This window comes from Salmo salar, chromosome 17, assembly GCF_965601325.2.
Source record: "Salmo salar chromosome 17, fSalSal1, whole genome shotgun sequence".
Classification (NCBI taxonomy): Eukaryota; Metazoa; Chordata; class Actinopteri; order Salmoniformes; family Salmonidae; genus Salmo; species Salmo salar.
This window is the reverse complement of record NC_138307.1, coordinates 79,220,657-79,241,354: the sequence shown is the minus strand read 5'-3', so window position 1 is coordinate 79,241,354 and position 20,698 is coordinate 79,220,657. Positions and strand designations below refer to the sequence as shown.

The following is a 20,698-nucleotide window of genomic DNA, read 5'->3' as shown; positions in this document are numbered from 1 at the left end:
AGAATCCGGAGACAGGAGGGAGAAGAATTTAGCAGAAGGGAGAGATGTTAGGATAGAAGAGGAGATAGTAGTGGGAGAGAGAGAGAGAGAGAGAAGGTAGGGGCTGAGTGGCTAGGGTTGGAGGAAAGGGAGACAGAAAAGGAAACAAAGTAGTGATCAGAGATCTGGAGGGGGGTTGCAGTGAGATTAGTAGGAGAACAGAGATCTGGAGGGAGGTTGCAGTGAGATTAGTAGGAGAACAGAGATCTGGAGGGGGGTTGCAGTGAGATTAGTAGGAGAACAGAGATCTGGAGGGGGGTTGCAGTGAGATTAGTAGGAGAACAGAGATCTGGAGGGAGGTTGCAGTGAGATTAGTAGGAGAACAGAGATCTGGAGTGGGGTTGCAGTGAGATTAGTAGGAGAACAGAGATCTGGAGGGGGGTTGCAGTGAGATTAGTAGGAGAACAGAGATCTGGAGGGAGGTTGCAGTGAGATTAGTAGGAGAACAGAGATCTGGAGTGGGGTTGCAGTGAGATTAGTAGGAGAACAGAGATCTGGAGGGAGGTTGCAGTGAGATTAGTAGGAGAACAGAGATCTGGAGGGGGGTTGCAGTGAGATTAGTAGGAGAACAGAGATCTGGAGGGAGGTTGCAGTGAGATTAGTAGGAGAACAGAGATCTGGAGGGAGGTTGCAGTGAGATTAGTAGGAGAACAGAGATCTGGAGTGGGGGTTGCAGTGAGATTAGTAGGAGAACAGAGATCTGGAGGGGGGTTTGCAGTGAGATTAGTAGGAGAACAGAGATCTGGAGGGGGGTTGCAGTGAGATTAGTAGGAGAACAGAGATCTGGAGGGGGGTTGCAGTGAGATTAGTAGGAGAACAGAGATCTGGAGGGAGGTTGCAGTGAGATTAGTAGGAGAACAGCCTCTAGTAAAAAGGAGGTCAACACTGGGAAGACCGGTAGCACTTAAAGTAGTCGGCCCCTAGCTAGCAGAAAGACAGTACTAGACAACAACATTATATTCATCACTCCTGGAGATGTCAGGAGTCCTCTAGCTATAGAATGAATCAACCATAGCTAATGAAGTCACTGAAACCCTGAACAAGGAGTTTCAGTCAGTTTTGGAATGGATGGCCAGTAATAAACTGGTCCTGAACATATCTAAAACTAAGAGCATTGTATTTGGTACAAATCATTCCCTAAGCTCTAGACCTCAGCTGAATCTGGTAATGAATGGTGTGGCTGTTGAACAAGTTGAGGAGGCTAAATTACTTGGCGTTGCCTTAGATTGTAAACTGTCATGGTCAAAACATATAGATTAAATGGTTGTAAAGATGGGCAGAGGTCCTGTCTGTAATAAAAACATGTTGTGCTTTTTTTGACACCACAATCCACAAAGCAAGTCCTGCAGGCTCTAGTTTTGTCTTATCTTGATTATTGTCCAGCCATGTGGTCAAGTGCTGCTAAGAAAGACCCTAGTTAAGCTGCAGCTGGCCCAGAACAGAGCGGCACGTCTTGCTCTTCATTGTAATCAGAGGGCTGATATAAATACTATGCTGCCAGTCTCTCTTGGCTAAGAGTTGAGGAAAGACTGACTGCATCACTTATTTTTATTAGAAACATTATTGTGAAAATTGTTTGCAAGGTCACCTTACACACAGCTCTGACACACACACTTACCCCACCCAGACATGCCACCAGGGGGTCTTTTCACAGTCCCCAAATCCAGAACAAATTCAAGAAAGTGTACAGTTACAGTATATAGAGATATTATTGCATGGAACTTCCTTCCATCTCATATTGCTCAAATGAGCAGCAAACCTGGTTTAAAAAAACAGATAAATCAACACCTCACGGCACAACGTCCTCTCCCCTATTTGACCTAGATGGTTTGATCTAGATAGTTTACGTGTATGTATTGATATGTAGGCTACGTGTGCCTTTTTTAAATTCATGTAGTCCCTGTCCTTGAGCTGTTCCTGTCTATTGATGTTCTGTATTATGTCATGTTTCATGTTTTGTGTGGACCCCCAGGAAGTGTATCTGCAGCTTTCGCAACAGTTGGGGATCCTAATAAAATACCAATACCTCCTCTCCTCCCTACCCCCTCCTCCGCTCCTCTCTCCCCCTCCTCCTCTCCTCTCCCCTCTTTCTCCTCCTTTCTCCTCTCTACTCCTCTCCCCTCTTTCTCCTCCTTTCTCCTCTCTACTCCCTCCTTTCTCCTCTCTACTCCACCTCTCCTCTCTCTCACCCCATCTCTCCTCTCTCTCACCAAATCTCTCCTCCTCTCCCCTCTCTCTCTACCCTCTCTCCCCCTCTTGTGTCCTCTGAATAGGGGTCAGGGGGTAAAGGTAAACATGGAGGGTGAGTTAAACTAAACTCTGAGATTAGTAGTGGTGGCCAGGACGAAGGGAGGGAGGCACCTGTTATACACGTGGCTTTAAAGTGAAGAAGAAAGAGGACCTTTGACCTCTGGTCTAAAGTAGTGCACTACAGTTGAAGTCGGAAGTTTACATACACTTAGGTTGGAGTCATTAAAACTCGGGTTTAAACCACTCCACAAACTTCTTGTTAACAAACTATAGTTTTGGCAAGTCGGTTAGGACATCTACTTTGTGCATGACACAAGTCATTTTTCCAACAATTGTTTACAGACAGATTCACTGTATCACAGTTCCAGTGGGGTCAGAAGTTTACATACACTAAGTTGAGTGTGCCTTTAAAACAGCTTGGAAAATTCCAGAAAATGATGTCATGGCTTTAGAGGCTTCTGTTAGGCTAATTGCCATCATTTGAGTCAATTGGAGGTGTACCTATGGATATATTTCAAGGCCTACCTTCAAACTCAGTGCCTCTTTGCTTGACATCATGGGAAAATCAAAGAGAAATCAGCCAAGACCTCAGAAAAACAATTGCAGACCTCCACAAGTCTGGTTCATCCTTGGGAGCAATTTCCAAACATCTGAAGGTACCACGTTCATCTGTACAAACAATAGTACGCAAGTATAAACACCATGGGACCCACACAGCCATCATACCGCTCAGGAAGGAGACGCGTTCTGTCTCCTAGAGATGAACGTACTTTGGTGCAAAAAGTGCAAATCAATCCCAGAACAACAGCCAAGGACCTTGTGAAGATGCTGGAGGAAACAGGTACAAAAGTATTTATATCCACAGGAAAACGAGTCCTATATCGACGTTAACCTGAAAGGCCGCTCAGCAAGGAAGAAGCCACTGCTCCAAAACCAGACTACGGTTTGCAAACTGGACATGGAGACAGATTGTACGTCTTGGAGAAATGTCCTCTGGTCTGACGAAACAAAAATAGAACTGTTTGGCCATAATGACCATCGTTATGTTTGGAGGAAAAAGGGGGAGGCTTGCATGCTAAAGAACACCATCCCAACCGTGAAGCACAGGGAGTGAGCAGCATCATGTTGTGGGAGTGCTTTGCTGCAGGAGGGACTGGTGCACTTCACAAAATAGATTGCATCATGAGGATGGAAAATTATGTGGGTATATTGAAGCAACATTCTCAAGACATCAGTCAGAAAGATAAAGCTTGGTCGCAAATGGGTCTTCCAAATGGACAATGACTCCAAGGCATACTTCCAAAGTTGTAGCAAAATGGCTTAAGGATAACAAAGTCAAGGTATTGGAGTGGCCATCACAAAGCCTGACCTCAATCCTATAGAAAATTGGTGGGCAGAACTGAAAAAGCGTGTGCGAGCAAGGAGGCCTACAAACCTGACTCAGTTACACCAGCTCTGTCAGGAGGAATGGGCTAAAATTCACCCTACTTATTGTAGGAAGCTTGTGGAAGGCTACCCGTAACGTTTGACCCAAGTTAAACAATTTAAAGGCAATGCTACCAAATACTAATTGAGCGTATGTAAACTTCTGACCCACTGGGAATGTGATGAAAGAAATAAAAGCTGAAATAAATCATTCTCTCTTCTGATTTTTCACATTCTTAAAATTAAGTGGTGATCCTAACTGACCTAAGACAGGGAATTTTTACTCTGATTAAATGTCAGGAATTGTGAAAAACTGAGTTTAAATGTATTTGGCTAAGGTGTATGTAAACTTCCAGTTTCAACTGTATACAGGGCATATGGTACCGTTTGGGACACAACCATGGAGAGAGCAGTTGTGTGATGGAGTCCGCCAGCAGCACCAATGTACTGTATAGCCTCAGTAGAACTAGTTGAAAGCTACATTACTATATTATTGGAATTTAGTGAACCCTGTCAGCACACTTCATTATCCACAATTCAAAACGCATTAACTGTGAAATGAAATGGATCCGCTCAACTAAAAATGTGTTCCGACCCTTCCGCATACGGTATTGTAACATGGATAGTGTGATGGAGAGAGGACAAGTACCATTGGATGGTGACTGATGGAAACTGTAGGTGTTAGTAATGGATAACATGTTGACTGTTGCTAGATGGAAGGTCCTTTTACGTTGCTGTTCACAAAGCCACAGCAGATCAACAGTAGTGCACTATGTAGGGAATAGGGCTCTGGTCTAAAGTAGTGCACTATGTAGGGAATAGGGCTCTGGTCTAAAGTAGTGCACTATGAAGGGAATAGGGCTCTGGTCAGCAGTAGTGCACTATGTAGGGAATAGGGCTCTGGTGAAATGTAGTGTACTGTATAGGGAATAGGGCTCTGGTCTAAAGTAGTGCACTATATAGGGAATAGGGCTCTGGTCTAAAGTAGTGCACTATGTAGGGAATAGGGCTCTGGTCTAAAGTAGTGCACTATGTAGGGAATAGGGCTCTGGTCTAAAGTAGTGCACTATGTAGGGAATAGGGCTCTGGTTAAAAGTAGTCCACTATATAGGGAATAGGGCTCTGGTGAAAAGTAGTGCACTATGTAGGGAATAGGGCTCTGGTGAAAAGTAGTGCACTATGTAGGGAATAGGGCTCTGGTCTAAAGTAGTGCACTATGTAGGGAATAGGGCTCTGGTTAAAAGTAGTCCACTATGTAGGGAATAGGGCTCTGGTTAAAAGTAGTCCACTATATAGGGAATAGGGCTCTGGTGAAAAGTAGTGCACTATATAGGGAATAGGGCTCTGGTTAAAAGTAGTCCACTATATAGGGAATAGGGCTCTGGTCAAAGGTAGTGCACTATATAGGGAATAGGGCTCTGGTTAAAAGTAGTCCACTATATAGGGAATAGGGCTCTGGTTAAAAGTAGTCCACTATATAGGGAATAGGGCTCTGGTTAAAAGTAGTCCACTATATAGGGAATAGGGCTCTGGTGAAATGTAGTGTACTGTATAGGGAATAGGGCTCTGTTTAACAGTAGTCCACTATATAGGAAATAGGGCTCGGTTAACAGAAGTCCACTACCTAGGGAATAGGGTGCCATTTGGGACTCATCCATACACATAGGAACTGTCTTCCAGCTTTCTTTACCCCACAGAATGGGACACAGTCTTTTATTTAGTTTTAATGTAGTAGTGACTGTGTTATGTGGTACTATACCTTGTGATTTTGAAGATGCGTAGAAGGCGTACGCAGAACAGAGATGCCTAGCGACTGTGTTATGTGGTACTATACCTTGTGATTTTGAAGATGCGTAGAAGGCGTACGCAGAACAGAGATGCCTAGCGACTGTGTAGTGGTACTATACCTTGTGATTTTGAAGATGCGTAGAAGGCGCACGCAGCGCAGCACAGAGATGCCTAGCGGGGACATGATCTTGGTCTCCACCAGAATGGTCTCCAGGATGCCTCCACACACCACGAAGCTGTCAAAGCGGTTGAACAGAGACACGAAGTAGGCCTGTAGACCCAGGCTGTACATCTTTAACAGCATCTCCCCTGTAAACAATGCCAGCAGGACCTTGTTGGCTATGTCTGAGGAGAGAGAGAGAGAGAGAGAGAGAGAGAGAGAGAGAGAGAGAGAGAGAGAGAGAGAGAGAGAGAGAGAGAGAGAGAGAGAGAGAGAGAGAGAGAGAGAGAGAGAGAGAGAGAGAGAGAGAGAGAGAGAGAGAGAGAGAGAGAGAGAGAGAGAGAGAGAGAGATAGATAGAGAAAGGGGGAGGAGAGAGAGAGAGCGAGAGAGAGAGAAAGGAGGCGAGAGAGAGAGGGAGAGAGGTTGGTGAGGGTTTATATATCTTAAAGTAACTGTCCAGTATTTACAGATTTATATGGAATATGACCTAGAATTGAGTGAAATTGTTTTCCTTACAGAAAAGGTCATTAAGTTCGTTATAAAGAAGCTTTTCTGTGTTGGAATGGTGTGGTCGTACCCCAACAACAGAATGGTGTGGTCGTACCCCAACAACAGAATGGTGTGGTCGTACCCCAACAACAGAATGGTGTGGTCGTACCCCAACAACAGAATGGTGTGGTCGTACCCCAACAACAGAATGGTGTGGTCGTACCCCAACAACAGAATGGTGTGGTCGTACCCCAACAACAGAATGGTGTGGTCGTACCCCAACAACAGAATGGTGTGGTCGTACCCCAACAACAGAATGGTGTGGTCGTACCCCAACAACAGAATGGTGTGGTCGTACCCCAACAACAGAATGGTGTGGTCGTACCCCAACAACAGAATGGTGTGGTCGTACCCCAACAACAGAATGGTGTGGTCGTACCCCAACAACAGAATGGTGTGGTCGTACCCCAACAACAGAATGGTGTGGTCGTACCCCAACAACAGAATGGTGTGGTCGTACCCCAACAACAGAATGGTGTGGTCGTACACCAACAACAGAATGGTGTGGTCGTACCCCAACAACAGAATGGTGTGGTCGTACCCCAACAACAGAATGGTGTGGGCGTATTCCGGTCATTAAAATTATTAATGCAAGTAGACCGCTGATTGGCCAGCTCATCCTCCTATAGCAAGCACTTTTGAAACGGTCTGTTTGAGACATACAGTAAGTTTGAGGTGATTTTTTTGTCCAATTTATGCTTTAGCTTTAAATATGAGTATAGGATGAGTCAAAAACATTATTTGGCTATGAGTTAACATAATATTGACTTATTTATATACAGTAACAGCCAAAAGTTTGGACATACCTACTCATTCAAGGGTTTTTCATTACTATTTTCTACATTGTAGAATAATAGTGAAGACATCAAAACTATGAAATAACACATATGGAATCATGTAGTAACCAAAAAAGGATTAAACAAATCAAAATATACTTTATATTTGAGATTCTTCAAAGTAGCCACCCTTTGCCTTGATGACAGCTTTGCACACTCTTGGCATTCTCTCAACCAGCTTCACCTGGAATGTTTTTCCAACAGTCTTGAAGGAGTTCCCACACATGCTGAGCACTTGTTGGCTGCTTTTCCTTCACTCTGCGGTCCAACTCATCCCAAACCATCTCAATTGGGTTGAGGTCTGGTGATTGTGGAGGCCAGGTCATCTGATGCAGCTCTCCATCACTCTCCATCTTGGTCAAATAGCCCTTATACAGCCTGGAGGTGTGTTGGGTCATTGTCCTGTCGAAAAACAAATGACAGTCCCACTAAGCGCAAACCAGATGGTATGGCATATCGCTGCAGAATGCTGTGGTAGCCATGCTGGTTAAGTTTGCCTTGAATTATAAATAAATCACTGACAGTGTCACCAGCAAAGCACCCCCACACCATCACATCTCCTCCGTGCTTCACGGTGGGAACCACACATGCAGAGAAAATCTGTCTCACAAAGACACGGCGGTTGAAACCAAAAATCTCAAAATTGGACTCATCAGACCAAAGGACAGATTTCCACCAGTCTAATGTCCATTGGTTGTGTTTCTTGGACCAAGCAAGTCTCTTCTTCTTATTGGTGTCCTTTAGTAGTGGTTTCTTTGGAGCAATTCAACCATGAAGGCCTGATTCACGCAGTATCCTCTGAACAGTTGATGTTGAGATGTTTCTGTTACTTGAACTCTGTGAGGTGCAACCTGAGGTGCAATTCATTATTTCTGAGGCTGGTAACTCTAATGCACTTATCCTCAGCAGCAGAGGTAACTCTGGGTCTTCCTTTCCTGTGGCGGTCCTCATGAGAGCCAGTTTCATCATAGCTCTTGATGATTTTTGCGACTGCACTTGAAGAAACCTTCAAAGTACTTGACATTTTCCGTATTGACTGACCTTTATGTCTTAAAGTAATGATGGACTGTCATTTCTCTTTGCTTCTTTGAGCTGTTCTTGCCATAATATGGACTTGGTCCTTCACCAAATAGGGCTATCTTCTGTATACCACCCCTACCTTGTCACAACACAACTGATTGGCTCAAACGCATTAAGAAGGAAAGAAATTCCACAAATTAACTTTGAACAAGGCACACCTGTTCATTGAAATGTATTCCAGGTGACTACCTCATGAAGCTGGTTGAGAGAATGCCAAAAGTGTGAAAAGCGGTCATCAGTGCAAAGGGTGACTACTTTGGAGAGTGTAAAATAGATTTTGATTTGTTTAACACTTTTTTGGGTTACTACAATACATGATTCCATATGTGTTATTTCATAGTTTTGATGTCTTCATTATTATTATACAATGTAGAAAATAGTAAAAATAAAGAAAAACCCTTGAATGACCTGGTGTGTCCAAACTTTTGACTGGTACTGTCTATGTTTATATTTGTTGTATTTTTTCCCCCCGATTTCACCTCGTCTGAAACACGCCCCGCCAAACCACGCTTCTTAACACCCGCCAGCTTAACCCGGAAGCCAGCCGCACCAATGTGTCGGAGGAAACACCGTACAACTGACGACGGTGTCAGCCTGCAGGCACCCAGCCCACCACAAGGAGTCGCTAAAGCATGATGAGCCAAGGAAAGCCAAACCCTACCCTAACCCGGACAATGCTGGGCCAATGGGACTCCCGGCCACGGCCAGTTGTGGCACAGCCCGGGAATGAACCCGGGTCTGTAGTAACGCCGCTAGCACTGCGATACAGTGCTTTAGACCGCTGCGCCACTCGGGAGGCCCAGAATACTAACTTTTAAAAGTCCGATTATTTTCACTAGACAATTACTTTAGGATTAGTGAGGTGTAGAAACCAACAGCGTATTGGATAAAGGAGAGAGGTGAAAAGAAGGAGGACAGAAATGATAAAGTCTAAACAACAGAGATGATTTAATCAAGATATTTTGGCTACTCTGAGGAGAGAGGAAGAGAAATTACAACAAAGAATTGAACAACAAATCTGGGAAGAATGTGAGTTGGTGAGCAGTGTGTAAGCAGGATACTAAGACCAGTTCAGAAGTAAACCAAACATATCTCTGAACCATCATGGCTCCCTCCACTCGTGTATGTGAATAAGAATATTTTATATAAATGATGTTACAGATGTTACTCTGTGTTGTTGTCTCTGTACCTTGGGACTCAGTATGTGCCAATGGTAGCAAACTCTGTGTCGCAGTCAGGAGAAATAAACTCCTGTTATTGAGTTGTTTAAGATAAGTGATTGTATTATAGTACTATATGTACCAGATAATGTACAATACACTATGGTGCTGAGATAATGAAATAAAATTAACTGGAACTTGATCTGCTGTTGTTGTGTCAGTACCTTGGTCCTCTGTGAGACAGTCAGCCTGTTTATGGTGTTCTGAAGGTGGTATTGATGTGTCAGTACCTTGGGCCTCTGTGAGCCAGTCAGCCTGTTTATGGTGTTGTGAAGGTGGTATTGATGTGTGAGTACCATGGTCCTCTGTGAGCCAGTCAGCCTGTTTATGGTGTTCTGAAGGTGTTATTGATGTGTGAGTACCTTGGTCCTCTGTGAGCCAGTCAGCCTGTTTATGGTGTTCTGAAGGTGGTATTGATGTGTCAGTACCTTGGTCCTCTGTGAGCCAGTCAGCCTGTTTATGGTGTTCTGAAGGTGGTATTGATGTGTGAGTACCTTGGTCCTCTGTGAGCCAGTCAGCCTGTTTATGGTGTTCTGAAGGTGGTATTGATGTGTCAGTACCTTGGTCCTCTGTGAGCCAGTCAGCCTGTTTATGGTGTTCTGAAGGTGGTATTGATGTGTCAGTACCTTGGTCCTCTGTGAGCCAGTCAGCCTGTTTATGGTGTTCTGAAGGTGGTATTGATGTGTCAGTACCTTGGTCCTCTGTGAGCCAGTCAGCCTGTTTATGGTGTTCTGAAGGTGATATTGATGTGTGAGTACCTTGGTCCTCTGTGAGCCAGTCAGCCTGTTTATGGTGTTCTGAAGGTGGTATTGATGTGTGAGTACCTTGGTCCTCTGTGAGCCAGTCAGCCTGTTTATGGTGTTCTGAAGGTGGTATTGATGTGTCAGTACCTTGGGCCTCTGTGAGCCAGTCAGCCTGTTTATGGTGTTCTGAAGGTGGTATTGATGTGTCAGTACCTTGGTCCTCTGTGAGCCAGTCAGCCTGTTTATGGTGTTCTGAAGGTGGTATTGATGTGTGAGTACCTTGGTCCTCTGTGAGCCAGTCAGCCTGTTTATGGTGTTCTGAAGGTGGTATTGATGTGTGAGTACCTTGGTCCTCTGTGAGCCAGTCAGCCTGTTTATGGTGTTCTGAAGGTGGTATTGATGTGTGAGTACCTTGGGCATCTGTGAGCCAGTCAGCCTGTTTATGGTGTTCTGAAGGTGGTATTGATGTGTGAGTACCTTGGGCATCTGTGAGCCAGTCAGCCTGTTTATGGTGTTCTGAAGGTGGTATTGATGTGTGAGTACCTTGGGCATCTGTGAGCCAGTCAGCCTGTTTATGGTGTTCTGAAGGTGGTATTGATGTGTCAGTACCTTGGGCCTCTGTGAGCCAGTCAGCCTGTTTATGGTGTTCTGAAGGTGGTATTGATGTGTGAGTACCTTGGGCATCTGTGAGCCAGTCAGCCTGTTTATGGTGTTCGGAAGCGATGGTTAGAGTGTTGAGGAAGACCAGGAAGATCACCAGCCAATAGAACACACTGGATTTGACCCCCGCTCGACACTTACGACGACACAGACGGTTCCACCGCCGTGAGTACCGACTGTAGGGAGGGAGAGAGAGAGAGAGAGAGAGAGAGAGAAAGAGGAGAGAAGGGGAGAAAGACAGACAGAGGGAAAGAGAGGGGGGAGAGAAAGAGGAGAGAAAGAAGAAAGGAAGTGGAAGGGGAAAGATGGAGAAGAGAGGAAGAGGAGAGGTAGAGAGGAGGAAGAGAGGAGGAAGAGAGGAGGAAGAGAGGAGGAAGAAGAGAGGAAGGGAAGAGGAGAGGAAAAGGAGGGAAGAGGAGAGGAAGAGGAAGAGGAGGGAAGAGGAGAGGAGAGGAAGAGGAGATGAAGAAGAGAGGAAGGGAAGAGGAGAGGAAAAGGAGGGAAGAGGAGAGGAAGGGAAGAGGAAGGGGAGAGGAAGAGGGAAGAGGAAAAGGAGAGGAAGAGGAGAGGAAGAGGAAGGGAAGAGTAGATGAAGAGGAGATGAAGAGGAAGAGGAAGAGGAGAGGAAGCGGAAGATGAGAGAAAGAGGAGAGGAGAGGAGAGGAAGAAGAGAGGAAGAGGAGAGGAAGAGAGGAGGAAGAGGAGAGGAAAAAGAGAGGAAGAAGAGAGGAAAAAGAGAGGAATAGGAGACAAAGAGGAGAGGAAGAAGAGAGCAAGGGAAGAGGAGAGGAAGAGGAGGGAAGAGGAGAGGAAAAGGAAGAGGAGAGGAAGATGAGAGGAAGAGGAGAGCAAGAAAAGAGGAAGAGGAGAGGAAGAAGAGCAATATTTTCTCAGTTTCTGTAAGTGAACAAATGATCATGACATGCAGCAGTGCAGCAGGCTGGAGAACGTTGGACTGTGTCTTGAAACAGAGCAGGGAGTCAGTCTCTCAGGGGAGGGATGAGCAGTAGAAAGGAGAGGAGCTGTGAAGGGGACATTAGGCAGCGGTTCAACTAAGACCAACAGGTGGTTTAGAGCCCACTGTCTCCTGACATGATTCATAAGAGTCTGTAGAGCACTAATGTTACACCAGAGATAGATAACATAACAGCAATGGACAGAATAACACTGGTTACATCCCACATGGTACCCTATTCCCTATGTGGGGCACTACTTTTGACCAGGGCCCATAAAAGTAGTGCACTATTTAGGGAATAGGGTGCCATTTGGGACACAGACGCTGAAAACAATAACGGGCTATCTGAGAAGTGTCTGGCAAGGGACCAATAGGGACCTCACCTGGAAGATAAATGAATCGTCATTAATTCTACCATGCATTCTATTGGCTCCGCAACTTCAGCTTTTGGAATGAATCTTTATTCTGGAACCTTCCCTGATTGTGATTGTCATGGAAACTACAGGTACATGATTCTGTGTCGGCATGTCATGGCACACATTGATAGAGGAACAAGGAACAAGGTGCACATCACATGGGACACAAAAATGTGTTAAACAAATCAAAATATATTTTAGATTTTAGATTCTTCAAAGTAGCCACCCTTTGCCTTGATGACAGCTTTGCACATTCTTGGCATTCTCTCAACCAGCTCCACCTGGAATGCATTTCCAACAGTCTTGAAGGAGTTCACACATATGCTGAGCACTTGTTGGCTGCTTTTCCTTCACTCTGAGGTCCAACTCATCACAAACCATCTCAATTGGGTTGAGGTCTGGTGATTGTGGAGGCCAGGTCATCTGATGCAGCACTCCATCTTGGTCAAATAGCCCTTACACAGCCTGGAGTTGTGTTGAGTCATTGTCCTGTTGAAAATAAAAGGACAGATTTCCACCAGTCTAATGTTCATTGCTCGTGTTTCTTGGCCCAAGCAGGTCTCTTCTTCTTATTGGTGTCCTTTAGTAGTGGTTTCTTTGCAGCAATTCGACCATGAAGGCATGATTCACACCGTCTCCTCTGAACAGTTGATGTTGTAATGTGTCTGTTACTTGAACTCTGTGAAGCATTTATTTGGGCTACAATTTCTGAGGCTGGTAACTGGGTCTTCCTTTCCTGTGGCGGTCCTTATTAGAGGCAGTTTCATCATAGTGCTTGATGGTTTTTGCGACTGCACTTGAAGAAACTTTCAAAGTACTTGACATTTTCCGTATTGACTGACCTTCATGTCTTAAAGTAATGATGGACTATCGTTTCTCTTTGCTTATTTGAGCTGTTCTTGCCATAATATGGACTTGGTCCTTCACCAAATAGGGATATCTTCTGCATACCACCCCTACCTTGTCACAACACAACTGATTGGCTCAAACGCATTAAGAAGGAAAGAAATTCCACAAATTAACTTTGAACAAGGCACACCTGTTAAATGAAATGCATTCCAGGTGACTACCTCATGAAGCTGGTTGAGAGAATGCCAAGAGTGTGCAAAGCTGTCAAGGCAAAGGGTGGATACTTTGAAGAATCTCAAATATAAAATATATTTGGTTACTACATGATTCCATATGTGCTATTTCATAGTTTTGATATCTTCACTATTATTCTACAATGTAGAAAATAGTAAAATAAAGAAAAACCCTTGAATGAATAGGTGTATCCAAACTTTTGACTGGTACAGTACACCCGCACGCACGCACACTCACACACACATACAGGTCCATCCAGCAGCCAGAAGGGATGAAAGAAAGAGAGAAAGAGAGAGAGAGAGAGAGAGAAAGAGAGAAAGAAAGAAAGAAAGAAAGAAAGAAAGAAAGAGAGAGAGAGAGAGAAAGGGAGAAAGAGACAAAGAGAGAAAGAAAGAAAGAAAGAAAGAAAGAAAGAAAGAGAGAGAGAGAGAGAGAGAGAAAGGGAGAAAGGGAGAAAGGGAGAAAGAGAGAAAGGGAGGAATCAGCGATGTGATGACATCATATGTACTAACCTGAACTTGGATTTGGAGATTCTATTTCTGGAAGGAAAAACAGAATGGATTATACATACAGAACATACAACATAACGAAGCACAAGACAACATGACAACATGGACCACGGGTGTCTCAGGGACAAAAAGGGGAGGGGAGGAGAGGAGAGGTGAGAAAGAGGGAGGAGTGGAGAGGTGAGGATGGAGGAGATTTGAGAAGGAGGGAGAAGAGGTGAGAAGATGAGAGGAGGGCTTCATAGATTCCTTTCTATCTTGGTCTGGTCCTGGCTGGCAGATTTAGCTACTGTTGGTACTATCACCATATGTTACCAGATTCAGCTACTGTTGGTACCATCACCATATGTTACCAGATTCAGCTACTGTTGGTACTATCACCATATGTTACCAGATTCAGCTACTGTTGGTACTATCACCATATGTTACCAGATTCAGCTACTGTTGGTACTATCACCATATGTTACCAGATTCAGCTACTGTTGGTACTACCACCATATGTTACCAGATTCAGCTACTGTTGGTACTATCACCATATGTTACCAGATTCAGCTACTGTTGGTACTACCACCATATGTTACCAGATTCAGCTACTGTTGGTACTACCACCATATGTTACCAGATTCAGCTACTGTTGGTACTATCACCATATGTTACCAGATTCAGCTACTGTTGGTACTATCACCATATGTTACCAGATTCAGCTACTGTTGGTACCATCACCATATGTTACCAGATTCAGCTACTGTTGGTACTATCACCATATGTTACCAGATTCAGCTACTGTTGGTACTATCACCATATGTTACCAGATTCAGCTACTGTTGGTACTATCACCATATGTTACCAGATTCAGCTACTGTTGGTACTATCACCATATGTTACCAGATTCAGCTACTGTTGGTACTACCACCATATGTTACCAGATTCAGCTACTGTTGGTACTATCACCATATGTTACCAGATTCAGCTACTGTTGGTACTATCACCATATGTTACCAGATTCAGCTACTGTTGGTACCATCACCATATGTTACCAGATTCAGCTACTGTTGGTACTACCACCATATGTTACCAGATTCAGCTACTGTTGGTACTATCACCATATGTTACCAGATTCAGCTACTGTTGGTACTATCACCATATGTTACCAGATTCAGCTACTGTTGGTACTATCACCATATGTTACCAGATTCAGCTACTGTTGGTACTATCACCATATGTTACCAGATTCAGCTACTGTTGGTACCATCACCATATGTTACCAGATTCAGCTACTGTTGGTACCATCACCATATGTTACCAGATTCAGCTACTGTTGGTACCATCACCATATGTTACTAGATTCAGCTACTGTTGGTACCATCACCATATGTTACCAGATTCAGCTACTGTTGGTACCATCACCATATGTTACCAGATTCAGCTACTGTTGGTACTATCACCATATGTTACCAGATTCAGCTACTGTTGGTACTATCACCATATGTTACCAGATTCAGCTACTGTTGGTACTATCACCATATGTTACCAGATTCAGCTACTGTTGGTACCATCACCATATGTTACCAGATTCAGCTACTGTTGGTACTATCACCATATGTTACCAGATTCAGCTACTGTTGGTACCATCACCATATGTTACCAGATTCAGCTACTGTTGGTACTATCACCATATGTTACCAGATTCAGCTACTGTTGGTACTATCACCATATGTTACCAGATTCAGCTACTGTTGGTACTATCACCATATGTTACCAGATTCAGCTACTGTTGGTACTATCACCATATGTTACCAGAGATCCTGCTGGTGTGTTTGGCTCATATAGTTCACTACTATATGCATGCGCTGGTCTAAAGTAGTGCACTATATAGGGAATAGGGTGCTGGTCTAAAGTAGTGCACTATATAGGGAATAGGGCTCTGGTCTAAAGTAGTGCACTATATAGGGAATAGGGCTCTGGTAAAAAAGTAGTGCACTATATAGGGAATAGGGCTCTGGTCTAAAGTAGTGCACTATATATGGAATAGGGCTCTGGTCAACAGTAGTGCACTATATAGGGAATAGGGCTTTGGTCAACAGTAGTGCACTATATAGGGAATAGGGCTCTGGTCTAAAGTAGTGCACTATATAGGGAATAGGGCTCTAGAGTAGTGCACTATATAGGGAATAGGGCTCTAGAGTAGTGCACTATATAGGGAATAGGGCTCTAGAGTAGTGCACTATATAGGGAATAGGGCTCTAGAGTAGTGCACTATATAGGGAATAGGGCTCTAGAGTAGTGCACTATATAGGGAATAGGGCTCTAGAGTAGTGCACTATATAGGGAATAGGGCTCTAGAGTAGTGCACTATATAGGGAATAGGGTGGCATGGGCGTCATTTTAGACCAGCCTAGTTGTTTCTGTCTCAACAGCAATGCTAGTGTGTGTAGTAACAGCGCTACTGTGTTTTAGTGGGACTGGACAGTGTTCGGGATAGATATAGCCATGTGTTCTGGCCTTGAGACAGATCAGTTGGCACCATCTCTGACTGTAACATAAACATGCTGAAGAGGCATTATGGGAATAGATATCCTCTACCAGGGCCATTGATGAACATTTGTGAAAGAGCATGTGTGTGTGAATGGTCCTACGGTCCTGGTGCACTGAACAGTATACACTCATCTAAACTACCCAGAGGTCTGCTAGCTGGAGAGAGACAAGCATCACTTGCTTTTTGCTGGCCAGGCTAGTGTGTGTGTGTGTGTGTGTGGGTGTGTATCCGCTTCCGTAAGTGCGTTTGTGTGTGTACCTGCTTCCGCGTGGCTGTGTGTTTGACAAAGCGGTAGTGTGGGGCCAGTCGGCCATTAGAGAGGTGCTGTCAGACACAGCCCATTACACCCCATTCATTTCCCCTGTCCCCCTTCAGCCCACCATCAAACCACTGGCCCCAGATCAGCCTTGACAGACACAGTGCCTATACAAACTGCACTGCAATGTTAGTGTCAACTGACCCAAGATCAGAGGCTAACAGAACCAACCTAACCAGAACAAATGGTAGAAAAACAAGCTGTCAGGTGTAATATGAACTTCCCTCTCAGGATGTATCACAAACCAGTTGTCTTTTTAGACTCACTGTCCCAAATGGAACCATAAATGTCTAATAATCTAGTGCACTACATAGGTTATAGGGTGCCATTTGGGGTGAACACACCCTGCTACAGCTCATTCCTGGTAACACTGTCTGAGATCTGAGCCCTCCTAAACCTACTTCCTGGTAACACTGTATGAGATCTGAGCCCTCCTACACCTGCTTCCTGGTAACAATGTATGAGATCTGAGCCCTCCTACACCTGCTTCCTGGTAACACTGTCTGAGATCTGAGCCCTCCTACACCTGCTTCCTGGTAACACTGTCTGAGAGCTGAGCCCTCCTACACCTTCTTCCTGGTAACACTGTGAGAGCGGAGCCCTCCTACACCTGCTTCCTGGTAACACTGTGAGAGCGGAGCCCTCCTACACCTGCTTCCTAGTAACACTATGAGATCTGAGCCCTCCTACACCTGCTTCCTGGTAACACTGTCTGAGAGCTGAGCCCTCCTACACCTGCTTCCTGGTAACACTGTCTGAGAGCTGAGCCCTCCTACACCTTCTTCCTGGTAACACTGTGAGAGCGGAGCCCTCCTACACCTGCTTCCTGGTAACACTGTGAGAGCGGAGCCCTCCTACACCTGCTTCCTGGTAACACTGTATGAGAGTTGAGCCCTCCTACACCTGCTTCCTGGTAACACTGTCTGAGATCTGAGCCCTCCTACACCTGCTTCCTGGTAACACTGTCTGAGATCTGAGCCCTCCTACACCTGCTTCCTGGTAACACTGTCTGAGATCTGAGCCCTCCTACACCTGCTTCCTGGTAACACTGTCTGAGAGCTGAGCCCTCCTACACCTGCTTCCTGGTAACACTGTGAGAGTTGAGCCCTCCTACACCTGCTTCCTGGTAACACTGTCTGAGATCTGAGCCCTCCTACACCTGCTTCCTGGTAACACTGTCTGAGATCTGAGCCCTCCTACACCTGCTTCCTGGTAACACTGTCTGAGATCTGAGCCCTCCTACACCTGCTTCCTGGTAACACTGTGAGAGCTGAGCCCTCCTACACCTGCTTCCTGGTAACACTGTATGAGAGTTGAGCCCTCCTACACCTGCTTCCTGGTAACACTGTCTGAGATCTGAGGCCTCCTACACCTCCTTCCTGGTAACACTGTCTGAGATCTGAGCCCTCCTACACCTGCTTCCTGGTAACACTGTCTGAGAGCTGAGCCCTCCTACACCTCCTTCCTAGTAACACTGTGAGAGCTGAGCCCTCCTACACCTGCTTCCTGGTAACACTGTCTGAGAGCTGAGCCATCCTACACCTGCTTCCTGGTAACACTGTCTGAGAGTTGAGCCCTCCTACACCTGCTTCCTGGTAACACTGTCTGAGAGTTGAGCCCTCCTACACCTGCTTCCTGGTAACACTGTCTGAGAGTTGAGCCCTCCTACACCTGCTTCCTGGTAACACTGTATGAGAGTTGAGCCCTCCTGTACCTTCTTCCTGGTAACACTGTCTGAGATCTGAGCCCTCCTACACCTGCTTCCTGGTAACACTGTATGAGAGTTGAGCCCTCCTACACCTGCTTCCTGGTAACACTGTATGAGAGTTGAGCCCTCCTACACCTCCTTCCTGGTAACACTGTCTGAGAGCTGAGCCCTCCTACACCTACTTCCTGGTAACACTATGAGAGCTGAACCCTCCTACACCTGCTTCCTGGTAACACTGTCTGAGAGCTGAGCCCTCCTACACCTACTTCCTGGTAACACTGTCTGAGAGCTGAGCCCTCCTACACCTACTTCCTGGTAACACTATGAGAGCTGAGCCCTCCTACACCTACTTCCTGGTAACACTGTCTGAGAGCTGAGCCCTCCTGTACCTCCTTCTTTACAGGGATGTACAGTACATTGAGATGTTATTGACATTGAAGCTGTCTAACCCTGCGGCTTGTATACACAGTGACAAATGATCTGAGGCACAGAGTCAAGATGTGGAGTCTATGGTGTCTGACACTGATGGGTCTAGTCTACCTGCTGTGTGCTGTGTGTCTGAGCCTTGGGCCACACCAACAACAACAACGATGGTAGAATCAGATAGACAGTGAAAACAGAGAACGACATAGTGCCAGGACGATGGGTCTACAACATAGAAATAGAATCGATAGGGAGAAAATCTACCATCCGACCACAGAGCTCTAATGGTCTACTGTCTGTCTGATAACAGTCTGGGATAATAGTGTAGAAGTCTTGATTCCGTAGTCTTGGTCATTCTAATACTATGGGCAGCAGAAAATATGTATGATGTGTAGTTCACCTGAGTGTGTGTGTGTTTAAAAAAATAAAACATCGAAAGCACATTTTATTGGTCACACGTGCTTAGCAGATGTTAAAGCGAGTGGAGCGAAATGCTTCTAGATCCGACAGTGCAGCATTATCTAACATGTCATCTAGCAGTACTAGAAGCAAGGCAGCCCTCTCTCTCGGCGCCATTTTACAATGTGTGTGTATGTTTGTGTGTGTATGTGTTTGTACATGATTCAGTGCTTTCATGTGTGTGTGTGTGTGTGTGTGTGTGTGTGTGTGTGTGTGTGTGTGTGTGTGTGTGTGTGTGTGTGTGTGTGTGTGTGTGTGTGTGTGTGTGTGTGTGTGTGTGTGTGTCTCAGCAGTTGTTATGAATGAGAGAATGTGAAGAGCAGGGCCAGGGGAAATCAACCGCTCTAGTGTGGCCTTGAGTAAAAGTAGAAGAAGAAGAAGAAGAAAATGAAGAAGAAGAAAAACAAATGAAGAAAAAGAAGAAGAAAATGAAGAAGAAGAAAATGAAGAAGAAGAAAATGAAGAAGAAGAAGAAAATGAAGAAGAAGAAAATGAAGAAGAAGAAGAAAATGAAGAAGAAGAAGAAAATGAAGAAGAAGAAAATGAAGAAGAAGAAGAAAATGAAGAAGAAGAAAATGAAGAAGAAGAAGAAAATGAAGAAGAAGAAAATGAAGAAGAAGAAGAAAATGAAGAAGAAGAAGAAAATGAAGAAGAAGAATTAGGAGAGAGACCGCTTGAATAAAGGTGTGAATAGAGGCATGCGTGAATCATCCCTTCATCGCAGCTCCCGGAGGAGAGAAGAGGAGGAATACGCTGCAACAGCAACAAAGGAGAGAAAGGAGAGAAAGTGGGGAAAACAGAAAAGACAGAATAAAGAAAGGATAATCGTTGGAGAGGAAATGATAAATACCTTAGATCACTGAGAGAGGAGGAAAGAAAGAGTGATGTCAAAGTAAAGACAGGAGTTAGAATTTGCAGGTGAAGGAAACCTTTCATGTCAAAGTGAAGGGCAGGTGGAAAATCAACAAGAGAGTTGTGGAGAAAATCAATCATATGTTCCAAGGAGGAGAGGAGAGAAATAAGAGCTTTAAATAGCTGCAGGTGAGGCAGGGACAGGAAGGATGAGAGGGAGGGGGAGGCAGGGACAGGAAGGATGAGAGGGAGGGGGAGGCAGGGACAGGAAGGATGAGAGGGAGGGGGAGGCAGGGACAGGAAGGATGAGAGGGAGGGGGAGGCAGGGACAGGAAGGATGAGAGGGAGGGGGAGGCAGGGACAGGAAGGATGAGAGGGAGGGGGAGGCAGGGACAGGAAGGATGAGAGGGAGGGGGAGGCAGGGACAGGAAGGATGAGAGGGAGGGGGAGGCAGGGACAGGAAGGATGAGAGGGAGGGGGAGGCAGGGACAGGAAGGATGAGAGGGAGGGGGAGGCAGGGACAGGAAGGATGAGAGGGAGGGGGAGGCAGGGACAGGAAGGATGAGAGGGAGGGGGAGGAAGGGACAGGAAGGATGAGAGGGAGGGGGAGGCAGGGACAGGAAGGATGAGAGGGAGGGGGAGGCAGGGACAGGAAGGATGAGAGGGAGGGGGAGGAAGGGACAGGAAGGATG

General features: G+C 45.3%; 1 protein-coding gene across 1 annotated transcript in view; it reads right to left on the bottom strand.

Annotated features, from left to right (window-relative positions):
- LOC145861343 (voltage-dependent L-type calcium channel subunit alpha-1C) overlaps positions 1 to 20,698 on the bottom strand; it is a 67,319-nt gene that overhangs the window by 12,855 nt on the left and 33,766 nt on the right. The window contains exons 5-7 of the mRNA XM_082963350.1: positions 13,719 to 13,745; positions 10,768 to 10,928; positions 5,622 to 5,847 (exon numbers count right to left, since the gene is read on the bottom strand). Coding sequence (XP_082819476.1) covers positions 5,622 to 5,847; positions 10,768 to 10,928; positions 13,719 to 13,745 — 414 coding nt within the window. The remainder of the gene's footprint in view (positions 1 to 5,621; positions 5,848 to 10,767; positions 10,929 to 13,718; positions 13,746 to 20,698) is intronic.